Consider the following 16086-nt stretch of genomic DNA (forward strand, 5'->3'; position numbering starts at 1 on the left):
GAGTGGCTGTTGCGTACAGATCAGCGGTTGATGGATTGGTCAGGCAGCTCCTCTAAGTTGGGTTTTTCTCACCTGCAGGAAAGTTCTTGTGGGACCAAAGACTTGTGCTGGGCTGGCTTCCGTTCAAAAAGCAGATACGGTTGGAGTTAAAGCCTGTTTCTCATTACAGAAGGAAAAACCTTGTGGGGCTACGTTTATTTTCTTTGAGAGGTTTTGTTTGTTTCTCCTTTTGTCGTCGTCGTTCAGGAGATGGCTATGGGACCTCTGCCATGGCACCGTTTGTTTTCGCTTGTCAGAGCAAACAACTTGCAATGCTAATTGAAGAGCTTTTTCAGATAAAGTGAGAGCTTTGCATTATTTATCGTACATCTTTTTCTTTTTTAGTGGGAGCATGTTCTGAGTTTGTTCATTAATGAACACTTAAAAATAATATAAAATTAGACCTCATGAATTCTTCATGAGGTGTAATCTACCATGATCATTTTTCTTGGCATTTAGGTGCTGCAAACAGTTCATTATTCATAGATAACTTTTTTGACTTCTTGAGTCCTCAAAATGGGTATGTCTGTGTGAATTCTGTAGTCTTTAGAATTTTCTTCAGATTTTAAATTTAGGAGAAGATTGCTTGTGGTGTGTTTAAAAACACTTCCCTTTAGTGCCTATAAATAACACTTAATTGTTACTGGTTTTTTTCCTGTACCTATTAAATTGATTTCTCTTTATTGTGGAAAATGGGCAGTGGAGTATATGTAATTCAGATAACAAGAACGGGTGCTAATTATTTGCTGAATACAAGCTCCTTTCAGAGTACGTGTGACAGTCTTTCAGTTCCACATGCGGACCTTCTTTTAGACTGCTGAGAACAAATTTTGTGAATATAAAGCATGTATATTTACATTTATCAAGCCATTGGCTATTGTTTATGCATGCAATAGGGAGATAAGACTGTCTTAATCAGTCTGTGGGTAGTTTCCTAAATGATTCATTAACTGTGCTTTGTAATGGTAGATGGATGTCATATATTTATTCTAATAACTGAAGATTAATGTCAGTTACTCTGGCTTGTTTAAGCATTGTAATAGTTGTATTTATACATGCAGGTATTCTTTGCATTATTGTTGGAGCTAATATTTCGGCAGGAATAGATTGAAGGTAATTGAATTAATTGTAAAAAAAAAAAAAAAACACACCACACATGAACATATGACAGATGTACTTCTGAAACATTAATGTAGAGTTGCTATAATGGATATTTGTTGCTGATATTTTGTAGGAGGGGTTATACCAAGCCTTATGGTAAGCAGTGTTTTGCAAAACACTGGCAAAGCTGATGCTGTCTTCCCAAGCAGAAAGCATTTCTTTGTGGAATCTGTCAAACTAAAATACCTTGTACTTTGCTGATACATTACCATACTGAGAAAAACAGTACACCAAGAAGTCATTTTTAAAAGCAGCAGTCTGATGAAATACATCCAGAATTTGAAATATGGGCTGCCTTTAGCTTAGCAAATTGCAGTCCTGAAATTCTGTCACAGATAGCATTTTTCAGTGTTATAAAGATAGAATATTCAAATTATTGGTGGCTAAATTATCAGTGTCTATCAACAGTAACTGCAATTTATTCTTCTTCAAAGATGCTGTTATTCTGTAAATAGAACATGGTGTTGGCAGTATTGGGAGTCTGGCAAGTTGTTGACAAAAAAAGGCATTTTGGTATTGTGGGGTTTTTTTACCAGTAGCATGTGAATGTCATCACACGACATTTGCACTGTGGTGTTTCAAGACCGGTAGTAGCTGCCTAAATTAGGTCAGAGAAGGTCTACAAAAGCGTGGAGATGCTGTTAATTTTAAGTGGCATATATAGAGGTGTAATACTAATCTTCAAGGGGTAAGAGTATGTATATATATGTGGTGGGTTTTTTTAATTAACATGGGGGTGAAGTCATTGTTGGATTTTTCCACATTTATTTTGGCCATATCCAGATGAGCCCTCATAGCCTCCTTTAATATCTTTGTAAAATTGAATTACAGCCCAAGACTTTGTTAAAACAAGTTATTACCAGTAATTAAGACAAAATGAAATTTAACTGCGTGCCCAGGAAACTAGAGCTATCTGTTTCAAAAATGTTCACATTGTGATACAGGTATTGAATTAAAAATCTAAATCTTAGTGTTGTGGATAGAGGAAGCAGCACATGAAATGTTAAAGTCTGTTCTTTGAATAAATATTTTTTCATGTGATGTACTGACTGATGTGGGATCAACAGCTTCTTACTGTTGATTACTTTTTTTTTAAATACTAAATGTCTCAGTGCACACACACTCAATTCTTAAGTGTTTGAGTTTCAGACATGTTGTGGAGAGGACAATGTTTAGAAAGGAGAGCTAGGGCTTACCTTTTTGTTACCTTTAATTTAAGTCTTTACTAATTACGTGAATCATTATGTGTATCTAAAATAACTATTATTCCTTTGTGCCCATAAGAGCTTTGAATGCAAGCTCTGGTACATAGCTGCTTTTGCAGAGAAATCACTCTGTAAATGGAGACTTAAAATTATGCAGAAAAAAAATGGCATCGGAAATACTACTTCATCAGAAACATTTTTAATAATGCTTCAGCATTTCTCTCTATCCATGTTCGTTTTTTTTTTTTATAAAGCAGATCGATTTTCAGTAGCCTACAACTTGGCAATAATTTGAAGGGCAAATAAGTGCCTTGATTTTTCCTTCCTACTATTGAAGAATCAGGAAAACCTAATTGGAGTTGAGTGAGGAAGAAAACCTGGCACCTGGTGCAACATTAGTTTATGCCAAGATATTTTGATGAAATATTACATGAGAGAATCCGCTTGTTCAAGAACAGACTTTTACAGAGCAGCTTACTCTTAATTTTCTGAATGTGTTAAGTATCTGAGTTGAATTCTGTTTATTTGCTTGATGTGGAAGGTAAGCATGCTGAAAATGTAACTAAAAAGAGTTCAGAAAATGCGTAAGTAGGACACCAGCCAGTTTCAAATTTTGTTTTCTTTCACAGATTTTAAAAGATCTGGGGTTATTGTTTATCATGGGGAACTATAGATAGCTTTTGTGTCTGCTGCTAATAATAGATGCTGTACCTTCCTCAGTGCTTTGTGCTGAAGTCCTGCTTCCGTAACCGAAACCCGTGTGCGGTGTTCATCTTGGCTTTAGAAGGGCAAGATCAGTCCTTTAAAATTGCAATTTACCTTGTGGGTTTTTAATGTTGGGAAGGATACAGTCAGATGACTGAGATGCACAGGGAAAGCTGCAGTTAACTGTCTCGGCTGCTTCGCATCCTCTGATTCAGAACTGGAATTTCCCCCCTGATTTTCACCCCGTTGATGCGGATACAGCAGATACGAGCACAGGGTGCTCAGGTGAAGTGTGTTCGCCTGGGGGTGTGAACCCCCGGCCCCACAGGGGGTGTGAGCAGAGCTTGGGGCTGGCCTGCGTGTTGCTGGGGCCACGGGTACCAAAGGATGATCTTCCAACTGGACTCCCGAGCTAAGCAGATGTAGCAGCATCTGAAGCATTTAGGAGTGTGAGTAAATACATTTATGAAATCAGATTGAAGAGGAGGAAAAAAAAAAGGAAGCGTGGCTGATACACCCGGTAAAAGGGAAAGTCCCAAAGGAGGGGTGTTTGGGGCTAGTGGGGGGATTCTGGTTTGGATGTGCTGATTTTCTTTCAAGAAGTTACTATTTTTGCGGAGTTCGTTTTCAAAATGATTCTGCTGTGTGGTTGGAGCACAGTGTGGCAAGGTTGCTCCGTATTTAAAAATTGCAAAACCAAGTAGCCGTTCCTGGGCCTGATAATAAAAAATAATGGTAATTCAAAACTTATTTCCATTGATTAAAAAGAGGGTTATTTCCTGAATGAGACATCAGACTAACACTTAAGCATTTTAATTGAGGAAGAAAATAGAATTGACCACAATATAACCTGAGCCACCCTCACGCGGTTAATTTTAGAATAGACACCCATTTTCTGCTGTCTCCCCCATTCTTCTGAATTACAGACCTAATTTGTGACAACATGTACCTCCCTGGATTTTGGAAAAAAAAAAAAAGGCGAATTAAGTCTCGAGTAATTATAATAATTACAGGATGGGATGAACAGGAGGTTCAGAGTGTGTGGTATCTTGGCCCTCGGCTCCCCCGTGCCTGTCCCTGGGCACGGGAGCCCCTTGCCCCAGGCAGCGGTTTCATCCTTGGCTCAAGGCTTTGCTGGAGGAGGCTGAGCCCATCCGAGGGATGCTCTTTAAGAGATTCCAGGGAAGCTGCAGATGTCACAGTAGGCAGCAAAAGCTACCATTGGCATTGCTTTAATTGGTCCAGATTTGAGACTAAGTTGATGTCCTTCCCTTGTCAGCACTGGTGACAGTGAGGATGTGTTGGAAGCTGTAGTAGAGGCAGATACCTATATAGAACAGCCCTGAAGATCCCAGGTTTTTCTGGTTCCTTTGTTTGCCTGTGCAGTTTTGAGATGAAAACTTGCATTCTTCAGTCCTCAGCCTGCAGATAAACATGCAGGCAGCTTTACTCATGTGACCGGTGGCACTGGTGACAATGGGGCTACTGTCCTGCATGCACTTTGCTGGGCTGGGTTCTTATTTGTCATTTTTTGGAAAGGTCTGTTTGAGTTTTTTCTGTGAAAAATAGTGGTTTACATTTCAAGATAGAAGGACTTGTTAAAATTCCAGCTTCCACCTGTGCCTCATAAGCCTTACTCTGATTAAACCTTCCTGATTCCAGTAAATATCCAAAGACTGTTTTATCTCTGAAGATTGTAAATCCAGGGCTTTATTATTTAAAGAGGTGTCAGTTCGTTAGTGAAAAATATAACCGGAGAATATAGGTCATCACTAGAACCAGTAAATGGTATGTCTTGGGACACTAAGTTTATTAATTGAAGGCAGTCTGACGACACGTTGCAGATAGACTGTGCCTGGTTAATGTTGTTGTCATTGCACTCTGTGATACAGTTATTAAATAGGTAAAATATTTTACCTTTTTGTATAGAGCCATGCACTTACTTCATCTGATTTAATGGAACTATAATTTTAATTATGATTATTACCTTAAATTATAATTAAATTTATGTGGTTTGAATTTACGTTTGTGAAAATGGCTGTGTGATGAAAGCAGAAATCAGCTTTGCATTAACAAAAAATGTAGGTTTTTTTAACTGCATCTTAACTGCTCACAGCCAAAGACTAGCATGACCTACTTTGCAACAATAACAGAGGAATCAAGCCGGGTTTTTTTGTTGAAGTATCTAAATTGGCCATGAATGCTACCTACTCATTCGTTTGTAAGTATCTTTAAAAATAGCTATTGTATCTATGAAACTTAAGGGTTTTTTTCCCCTTTCTCCTCTTATTTTGATGCAGATAATTAGCACCATGGAGCCTCAGGTGTCAAATGGCCCTACTTCCAATACAACCAATGGACCCTCCAGCAACAGTAGAAACTGCCCTTCCCCCATGCAGACGGGGGCTGCTACAGATGACAGCAAAACCAACCTCATAGTCAACTATTTACCCCAGAACATGACCCAGGAGGAGTTCAGGAGTCTCTTTGGGAGCATTGGTGAAATCGAATCCTGCAAGCTCGTGAGAGACAAAATTACAGGTAAGCACTTTGCGGCGTTGGCTTTACGCGCATCAAGGTCAGCTTACATTTGGGTCGCCAAAACCTGGGTGCTTATATTGCAGGTCTCTAGCAGAGGGAATACTGCAGATACCGTGGTAAACCTTTAGTTATCAGTGATGCACACTGGATCTAGAACATCTGCAGGAGAAGCCCTTTGTCTTTCAGCCTCCGTACAGATCTGAGCGGAAGAAAACCTTGCCAGTCTGCATGTGTGTAACACCACCAGCCTCTTGCAGCGGAGCTCAGATGATGGTGTTACTATCCCGATCATTCTGGGTTTTATTTTAACTTTGGCTTAAGTTGTAGGAAGGTAGTTTAAATGGCTTGAGCCAACTGACCATTCTTAATTCTTACTATTTCTTTCGAAACTCACCATACCTTCATAAATTTGGTTTTTTATTTTAACACCAGTGTAAAGTCAAGATGGTTCTGTGTGCTTGTCACAGCTTATTTACAATGGTGTTCTTGTAGAGCGGTGGTTTGTAATTGGGAGCTACTGCTCTGGATTTCGTTCAGACCTTTGTGGGTACTGGTTAATGAACGTAATTTTTTTCCCTGAAGACATTTTAATCCGCTATGATCCTTTTTGGCATAAAGCGGCACCCATTGGTAGCTGCATTCAGAGTAAGAAAAGCCTCCCATGACAGATATTGCCTCAAAAAGCAGAGAGATGTCTGCACCATCACTAGAGGTGTGGATGTGTGCAGATGCACCTCACTTAGGCTGTGTCCTTGCTGCTGCAGCCGGGAGCCCACTATCATGCACAAGAAGACGGTGGGATGAACCATCAGCTTTTATGGACTGCTTTATAGGTTAGTTTTATAGGTTGTGTGTCTACTCGTGCCATAGGTAGGGAGCGGCTGAAATTTCACTGTTCCTCAGTGCATCACCAGTGCTGGTATGTTTAGCACGGAGAGCAGCAGCCTTGGGAAGAAGTTCCAGAACAGGAGATGTCCGCTCTCCTGTGCGCTCCTGGCAACTGGGGTGTGCGCTCTCTGGAAAGAATGAGGAATTAAAATACAAATCTTCATACCTACTTCTGTAATAGCCTGGCAGCCGTTGTATTGGCAGCATTAAGATGATTTGCTTAGTGTTTTTAAACACGCAATGCTTCTTTTTTATTTACTTCCTGACATACAGCAATGTCCTGGTTCAACGCAAGACACATAACAAATGGCAGTAGCTGCAGGGCAGCTCACGTCCTCGGAAGCGTAGTCCGGCAGAGCTTGCTTTAGCAAGTTGACCATGATGTATCTGCCTCAATATATCTTCTGATTGGGACGCAGCTCCAGGGGTATTAAGAGGAAGAAGACTGAAAAATTGAATTGACTTTTAATTCTTTACCTTTTTTCTACTTAAAGGAAAACAAATTGCTTATCTCCTACGCCAAAAATTTCCATGCAAGTAGCTGAAGCTGCTTTTATAAGCGTAGTTGGCCCAGAATCCCATTGTTGCATATCACCCTTGATGTCGTCCACCAGACCAGTTTATCTCCAGACTATTTTTCTCTTTAGTGTGGAAAGAATCTGAGAAATTGAATTGCCGATTACTTCAGTTATTTCAGACAGAAGTGAATACCTAACCCTCATCTGCAGGACTTTAATGTGCCTGGCTTGAATTTTGATCATGGCAGGTCCTGTGTTTCGTGAGGGTTTTTTTGCTTCCCATACCCCTCAAATTCATGGTGATTTCCTTGTGATATAACTTCAGTACGGTAGATATTCAGTGTTGTTTTCATAGACAATTGGTTGTCTTTGGACAGAGAGCCATTACTTCATTGCCTCGGAACAGTATTCTTTTTGTTTCATTCCATTTCCAGGCTTTTGTCTCTGCATTTGAAGATGTGAGAAATTTGCTATATGATCTTCTGACATATTCCTGACTAGTTTTTTTGCCTGTGATTTTTCTTTCTATACAAAGTGCATTAGATCTATATGATCAGTAAAATACTTTAAAGGGACCCTTCTTTAAAAAAAAACCTTACACAGATGCTTTGAGGACATCACCCCTAAGTGACTGAGGAAGCCTACATGTTGTTTTAAAAAGCAATCCCAGTACAAAAGAACCAAATTCATAAAAAATTGTCCTTCAAAAGTCCCTGTGCCATTTTTGAAGGCAGAATTTAATCTGCCAAGGTTTTCAGTTCTGTTTATCAAGGTATTGTGTAGCATTACTGAATTTTAGGATACGTGTTCATTCCTCACATTGAATTCAGAGTTAGTAAATCGAATGTAGTCTTCAGCCAGAAGCACTCCATGTTTTTAAAGGTTCTTAGTACATTGAGAGTAGCAAAATGGAAATGCGCTGAGGTCATAGCATCTCATCTTTCTGGATTGTCATTTAAGTGTGTTCTTCTTTAGGCTTTCTGGGTTTTTACTTTTTTTTTGGAGGGCTGTTACAGGAATGACTGGCTTTTCAGAGGTTCTCTGAGGTTTTTTTTTAATATAAAAAAATCAATGTAGATATTTTTGACAGTGAAAGCTGTATTGCAGAAGAAACAGCAGATTCTTAAGCTATCCTCACTGAGCTGGCGAAGGTCTGAAGCAATTTAGTCTGCTTTTGGGTTTTTCATTGTTACTGTTCAAAATTCTGTGGTTTTAATAAATCTCAGCTAAGTGTGCACTGCCTCTGAACAGATGTTGGAGGTCTTCCTGTTAAAAATACGGGTAATCTTCATAGATAGTAAGTTTTTTCTCCTTCCCGCTAAGGAAAGTCACAATAAAAAGTTAGCTGCAGAGAGAGATTGTTGAAAGAAGAAAGAAAAGGTCATAAACCAAATCATCATCATTAGTTACTCTGGTAAAACCATATTAGAAAACCTCGAATGTATTTCTGAGGCTAGATAGGATTGAATTGGTTCATGCAAAAGATTTGATTTCCCCTGTCCTGTTAAGGAATTGCATAGATCTTGTAAAATAACATTTAGGCTCCCAAAATACTTTTTTCAAGGAGTTCAAAGCTAAACAGTCTAACCATACAGGATCCCTTTGAGAGAGTTTATGATCTGAACTCGTCTAATAATTTTTAAATGGATTAAACAGTATATGTCGGGAATCTGTCTTTTTGCATTCTTAGGGCAGTAGTAGGGTTTAAGAAAACTGATTCGTGATGTTGCCCCTCGCTTTGGAAAGACACATGTTTAAACAAGCATATTCCTTTACTAAAAAAAAGCTAATTCTGTAGTACACCGTACTGAGTTGAATAGGAATGACAGCTTCCAAGACAGCCTTTAATTTGGTATTCAAAACCAAAATTGTAAACTTCGGTTTTGTTTGGTAGCTGCTCAGAACAGGCAGGATATACAGTAGCATTTTTAAAAGATGCTAATGACTTGGAGATGGAAGTCAGGCATACATTTTAATTATGGGGGAGGGGTTGCAATAGGAAAAAAAGATGGTGTGGGTTTTTTTTCAATACAGAGATTTTAAGAGAATGAGACAAGGAGAAACAGACTGAAGATAGTTGCCTTCATTTGGCAGGGATGTTTAATAAAAGCAGAACTTGTGGTTGTAAAGTGTGCTTATTAAATTCTTCATTTACACTACCTAATTAATTCTAGCATTTTAAATTAACAGTGAAACTGGTCCCTGCTGTACCATTTCATAGCTACAGCATATTTCGTCCAACAACCCAGTTGCTCAGGTTTAATCAGCTGCTCTCAAAAAATGAGAAAGAACTTGAGCTAAAAAAAAAATGGCATAAATATTTTACAGCAGCGTTAGATGAAGGGAGGTGACTTCACGGAGGAAGACTATGGCTTCAGATGGATGTGAGGCTCAGCGCTTACAAGTGATGTGAAGCCACGTAGCTTTGCAGATGATCCTTTTTCTTATTTTGTCCAAAGAAAGCCAATGATAAGTATCTTCCTGACCTGCGGAAGCGCGAGGGTTTGAATTAATCAGAAAATTTTGAGTGAAGAAATGCTGGACTTGTTTTGTCCTGTGTTTGAAAACAATAGATCCAGTCAACGTAGTGTCCGTCGGACGCTGTAGTTGCTGCTGGCCAAGAGAGTTGTCCTTGTTGATGGAGTTTGTATGTGGGAGAAGGGGGATGTTTGTTATTAATTTAATTGATTTGGTGACCTTAGCTGAACTCTTAAGAATCATATTTTTGTTCCTCAGTAATCTACACAGGAATTTACATCTCCAAGTCTTTAAATGGTCGGTATCTAAAAATCTTTGGATCTCAGATAATATTTCATATCTTACAACGATCCAAGCGCACTGTAAAGCAGAGTATTTATTGATACAGGATTTCTGTGCATCACTTAACTTATGACAGAGTTTGCATATTCCTGCTGTGTGGTACAATTTGATGTTCTTTGCATGCATAATCAGGAACTCTATTGCTTCTCTGCCCAAAAAGCAACTCCGTTTTTTAAATTACTCCTTTTGAATTTGCAATTCCTTCAAGATTATGCACAAAGATCTTTAATTTTAATTTCAGGTATTTATAATAAGACTGCAGACTTAAATTAAAACTGCAGTTCGGAAATAATTGTGGCATTATAAGCATAATATAATTATTGATGATCCCAGTGAAAATGCAGGACAGACAAGCTGTTGACTCAAAGCAGTAGCACCTGTATGTTATGTGTGAGGAGAGTAAGAAATACTGTTTTACCTATGGATTTATCTGGAAGTTACGGATTGTCCATTCCTCACTCTTAAGATGTTCAGCCATGTGATCCAAGAACCAGAAGCTAACGAAATGGTAGAGTCAGGAATAATGCAGCATTATGAGAGAGTACAGGAAAAAGTCTTCTGTGTAAGCACTGTTCAATGCTCATTTCTCCGTAGAAAGCAATAAATTCCTAATGTGGGGAAGATGCCCTGCCTGTGCTCTGAGAAAGCCACCATGAACCGCTTCTGCTCCAGAAGTATGTCCACACTATAAGTTGGTATTGTCAGCCCTCTATAAAAAATATTTCTTCCTATCTCCCTGTATAGTGACCAGCTCAGCAGCACGTACTGAAAAGGTGCTGCTGTAAAAAGTAAAGACCCGGATTTTATTAAACCAGGAGCGTTTGGTGGATGATGGCACTGAGCTGGTGTTTCTGTCTGGAGTGTGCCGTTCAGAGGCTGCACGCTTGGCGTTCCCTGAAATTTGGGGCCTAATTAAGCAGCCTTAACTTCAGCATCAGGAATCAGTAAGTGCTCTGAAAGCAGTGGCTGGAGAAGGTCTTTGTGCTCAGGAGCAGAAGCCATTAATTGCACACGGGAGGGGTGACCGAGGAGACAGGAATGGTTGTGTTCCCCAGCAGCATTCATCTCCAGGAGGGAAGCTCTTGAACCTGACGGCAAGCGTGCAGTAGCAGGAAAAAACTCATTCAGCTTCCTTTAGTAAACCCACCTCTTCTCCCAGCAATTGCAGCAGGCGGCTGCTAAACTTTCTGTATTTTAGTGGGGGATTTTAATGCCCGATAGAGTAGATGAGTGAGACATCATGGTGTCCATCTTAGGACTGAGAGGGTACTCAAAGCGCATCGTAATAGAAAGACACAAAGCAAACACAGGATTAATGGTTAAGTTTAATTATAGGAAAGAGTCCTTAAGTTCATGATGGTAGATAGCCATTGCACGGTGAAGTCTGCATTTGAAAGACTCAGGCTGGAAACTGCAGAGATATTAAAGTTGTGCTGCTTTGTCATGGGGGAAAATTGTATTTTTATTCAAAGGAAATAGTTTGCAGCTATAGATAGAATGTGTATTCACTGAAAATTTCACATACAAAGACTACTGGTGTTTTATGTTTTCTTCAGGAATTTTGTACGAGGATGTACCAAAAGTATTTCTTATCGAAAGAAGAAAATATGACCCATATGCAGATAAATATAGCTTACTGTGAAACCCAGCATTAAGTCACCTGATCCTAAATGACTGAAAGCCTAATCTAGGCATAAACTACTTTAACATTTGATGTCCAATTCACTGATTGTACTTTGAAAGTGCCTTCCATTTTGAGAGATTACTAGATCCAGCGGTTTTCTCCACCTAAAATACATTAGACTGATAGGATTATAGAATGTAGGGATTATGTTAGATAAGACTTATAAACTGTTTAGAAAGCATGTAAACATACCTCATGGCATAAGCCCACCTAATAATATGGTTTAGGAGAAAAATACCTTGTAGAGGTAGTTTATTCCCTTGTTGACTTGCAAGGTTTTTTTTTTAGTAATTCTCTGTGAAGCAGTGGTCTCTGATCTCTGATCACTTATTTGCTATAGATCTTGTTAGCCTGGACTGTTAGCACCAGTTGTTTTGCTCCAGTAGTAGATGAGAATTAACACAATCCTTCAGAACAGGGGGAAAAAGAAAAGTACTGTCGTGCTCACCATTTACAAAGCGAATATAACTCTTGTTGTTTGGCTTGATTGCATTTAAAAGCCATACTTAGTAGTACCCTTCAAAGTGGCTGTATAGGGAGTCTCTGTAAGAAGCATTTCAGTTTTCTGTATTTGGCTTCCTTGAAAGCAAAAGGCTTAGTATTTGCTGAAATAGGAAAAATATTTATGCAGCAGAGTACTCTGCTAGAGTTCTTTTGTCTGAAAAATAATACCAAATTAAGTGAATTACCTTAGGTATTTCAGGAAGTGACCTGTAGATTAGCCTTGCTGTATTTTGGTAGGTACAGGAGACTTGCATGGGAGTTATTTCTTTGTGTTGAGTGCATGGTCAAAATGCCATGAGGAAGGGGTGGCTGGGTAGAGTAATGTAACTGCAGCTGGGAGTCAAGCGCCCAGAAAAGCCAGAATTGTAAAATAATGTGTTCCAGAGCTGAAAAAAGAAAATTCTTTGTGAATCGGATGGAATAGAGAGCATGCCTCAGTTTCTGCTTATAATTTTTGGTAGATCCAGTTGCATGCAGAGAATAAAATATTAGAAGACATGAAAAAGACGCATTTTTCAGAGTATTTTAAAATGTAAAATCTAGAGCTGTTTTTTAGAAGACTAAATATATGGCTCTAAATGTCATTAAAGACCTTTGATAATTTGATCTGAATTTGCTTGCCTAATTTATTTTTATAGCTTCTTATTTCCTGAAATGTATTTTGTTCTTGAGCAGAGATAAACCTAATTTCAGTGTTGCATATCCTATTCTAAGGGCTGCAGAGTCAAGACAATCCCCAAATATTGATTATCTAAATGAATATTTACATTTAGTATCTGAACTAAATTCATTAGCGCTGTGGGGAAGGGAACACAGAAATAGTAGTGAGCATCTTAGTGCTGGGTTTCTAAAATGTGTTTGGTACTGTTCGTCTGTTCTGAACGCTGAGGAAAATGTTCAAATTTGCATCCGTCATTTTCTTTATAGCCTCTCTGCAGTCATCTGGTGCATACTCTGGGCTAGCGAACAAAAGAATTTTTATTTCTTGATTATTGGAAAAAAGCAATTGAAATGAGTGGGGCAAATAGGCAGAAAGCAGGTTGGCATGACCCTTGTGCTATGAAAGAGCTTTCTAATTAACTTCAGCGGTTTCAGTCCTGAGCTTGTTCTGAAGCTTATTAAATGCCTTTAATGCATATTTAGTTCACTCAAACCAAGCAGTTAAAAGTGTAAAGAATAAAATAACATCACCTTCCTGTCCAGTCTGAGGAAGGATTAGCAGAGTGGTTTTCCACAACAGCACGAGCACACTTACACCTCCAAAATTTTGACCTCTAAATATAAGGTTATTTATGAAGCTTTCCGGTGTGTCTGCTCACCTTCTAGCCTGAGACTTTTTTTCCATTCTTATCATCTACAGCTGTGTACCAGGGAACAGCCAGGTGAAATGGTGCTGTCGGTGGAACCTCTGTTTGACAGGTCACCGTTAACCTCCGGTGTCCTTTTTCCTTTTTCCTTTTTCTGTCCTTTTTCCTTTGCTCTGCCCTTCCATCTGGAAGCACAGACCCTGTGCCTCAGCACTCCTGCACAGCTTCTGTCCCTAACCCTTTTCTTTCCTTTTAGCGCGAAGAGAAAGGGGAGGAAAGGAACTGGGGAGTTCTGGGAAAGCTCTGGGAGATTGGCAATGATGTCTGCTGATGATCTTCCAGCTGAGGCAGGGTCTTTTTGGGGCAGCAGTACACAGGCCAACAAGAGAGACCTGTCAGGGCTCCGAGGCTGACGTTCCCATCATCTCTCCGTTCGTTGCTGCTCAAGACCTTCTGCCTTTCAGCCATACGGACGAGCAGTGTGGCCGTGCTCTGACTCTCACCTCTGCCCACCTCCCCAGCGCTCTTGCTGGACAGCTTGTTCCAGAGCAAAAGTGACCTGTGTAGAATCAGTCTAAATGGTTTTGAAAGTGTGTTACCTCCTGCTCTCCCTCTCCACAACACTGCTTTTTACCCACGCTGCATTAGGAGTTTCTTCTTGGGTTTAGGATGGTGTTTAGTATACTTACAATTATTTGACCTGCCCGCACTAGCTATTTCTTAGATTCAGTGAGCCAGGGAGTTATTGCCCCTTCTCTGTCACAGACTCGATCCATCATCACTTGACTGCCTAGCGTGCAGGCGCTTTTCTCTACAGCCAGAAGAGCCCTGCAAGATCATCTCCACCTTGGCTGCTGGGAATGGTCAACCTGAGACCTTCAAATGAGTATCGGGATCTGCCCCCCACGGGAGTGTACATCCTCAGTGCTCCTGTCTTTTTGCTCTCTGCGTTTTCTGCCAGCTCAGTCTGTGCGGTTCTTCTACTGATGAAACAAAATACCTCTTCAGACTGCATCCACTCAGACCCCATCCTTCAGATGTTCTTTTCCTTTTAGGATTATTCTAATGTGACTTGAGCAAGGACCCATTTACATGGTCAAGTCAACCTGTCCACTATCTATTTGTGAAGTGAGATGCTGACTTTTTAAACCATTTGTGGTAACAGCCTGAGGCTTGTTCAGGCCCTTCTGCATCTCTGCCAGCCTCTTCAGACAGGTTTTGCCCAGGTGCCATGTTCCCCATGTGTATGATGCCACAGTCTTGTGGTTCCTCTCATCCCTCCGAGATGTTCATTCTAAAAAGGGTAAAGAAGGAGGGGAAGATGTCACCGAAGTCCAAGTCCATTTCTCTGGCTTTGCTCACCGGCTCTGTTGGCCGACTCCCTGCTGGGGTTTGGACATAGCTCTTCTTGAGCAGGATCAGGCACTGACTCTGCAGATGTTCCTGCTTGCCCTGCTAGGAATTTCGATGCCAGTGACTGGCATGCAGGTGCTGCTGGAGACAGGCTATTGGACTGGGCACACCTCTGCTCCAACCCAGTACTGCTGCTCTTAACGATTCTCGCAGCACCTGTTTAATCAGTGGAATATATCAGCTTGCGGGGGGGGAAGAATACTTTTTTATATTTATTCACAAGAGCATAGAATGTGGGTGTGTTGTTTTTTGTTGTGGGTTTTTTTTTCAGTTAGGTGGTTTTTAAGGGGTGTTGCAGAAGCAGATGGACAAATAGCTGCGTCATGCTCACCTGCAAGCAAACAAATGGCAGCTTCACCGGTATGATTAATTATTGCTGTACTAGAGGGGCTGCTGTTTCTGCGGTAAAAGGTCTAATGTGCTCGGTGCCCTGTATGGATAATTACCTGTGCTCATGTGCATTTTAAAGCACCTTAAATTAGATACCCACAGGTTTCTTCTTGCTACAGGGTTCCAGGACCCACCAAATGAGGCCGCCTTCCTCTTCTTTGGGATGCTGTTGGTTGGATGTAGGGGGTGTTTTGATTTTCCCTGTTGTGAGGGCGGTAGGTAGGGCATGATAAGACAGGACATGTTACAAGGAAGAAGTATTCTCCAGCAATTCCCTTTTTAGACTCCTCTGTTCTCCTACATGCTGTATCTGTGTCATTTCTACTTACCTATGTATCTCTTTCTCCCATTTCTCTACCTTTAAATATTTTCAGCTCTGGAAGCCACTTCATCTTAAATTGAAAAAAAACAAAAACCCAAGCTTGGAAGTTTGACTCAACATTTTTTTTCCCTTATGCTTTCCACTACATTGGAATAGCTGCTTTGTTACCCTGAATTTGTTTATTGGTAGGATTGTGGTACTTATTTGCTCCAGGTTAAGTACTTTGCCAAACTAGAAACAAAAGGAAAAATATTTATATTTTCCCTCTTTTCTGTTTACCACCTACATATTTAATGTTGTGAAAAGCCTTTTTAGAAGAGTTGTGTATCATAAACCCTGCACTGTGTTTGGTGGTCAGCCTGTACTCATGATATCCATGCATGGTATATCCAGTGCCATACATGTGGATCGTGTCATAGGAAGAGGATTTAGCTGATATAGAGGAAATCTGCTCCCTTTAAAAGGAAAATATTTCCTTTTCAGTCTGGAGAAAATTCATCGAGGAGCACATTCATGCTAATATTATTTTCAACAAAATTATCAAGAAATTTAAGTGGTAGAACTAAGTAGCATGTGCACACAAAGTTAT

General features: G+C 40.0%; 1 protein-coding gene across 6 annotated transcripts in view; it reads left to right on the forward strand.

Moving 5' to 3' along the window:
- Positions 1 to 16086, forward strand: part of ELAVL4 (ELAV like RNA binding protein 4) — a 61854-nt gene that overhangs the window by 16441 nt on the left and 29327 nt on the right. For 3 of the 6 annotated variants that reach the window (XM_065655978.1, XM_065655979.1, XM_065655980.1), the window contains exon 1: positions 5405 to 5651. In XM_065655978.1, the coding sequence (XP_065512050.1) occupies positions 5405 to 5651 (247 nt within the window). Of the gene's footprint in view, positions 1 to 3801; positions 3811 to 5404; positions 5652 to 16086 lie in introns of those variants that run through there. The other 3 variants (XM_065655976.1, XM_065655977.1, XM_065655981.1) reach the window with 2 other exon arrangements.

This window comes from Caloenas nicobarica, chromosome Z, assembly GCF_036013445.1.
Source record: "Caloenas nicobarica isolate bCalNic1 chromosome Z, bCalNic1.hap1, whole genome shotgun sequence".
NCBI classification, from domain to species: Eukaryota; Metazoa; Chordata; class Aves; order Columbiformes; family Columbidae; genus Caloenas; species Caloenas nicobarica.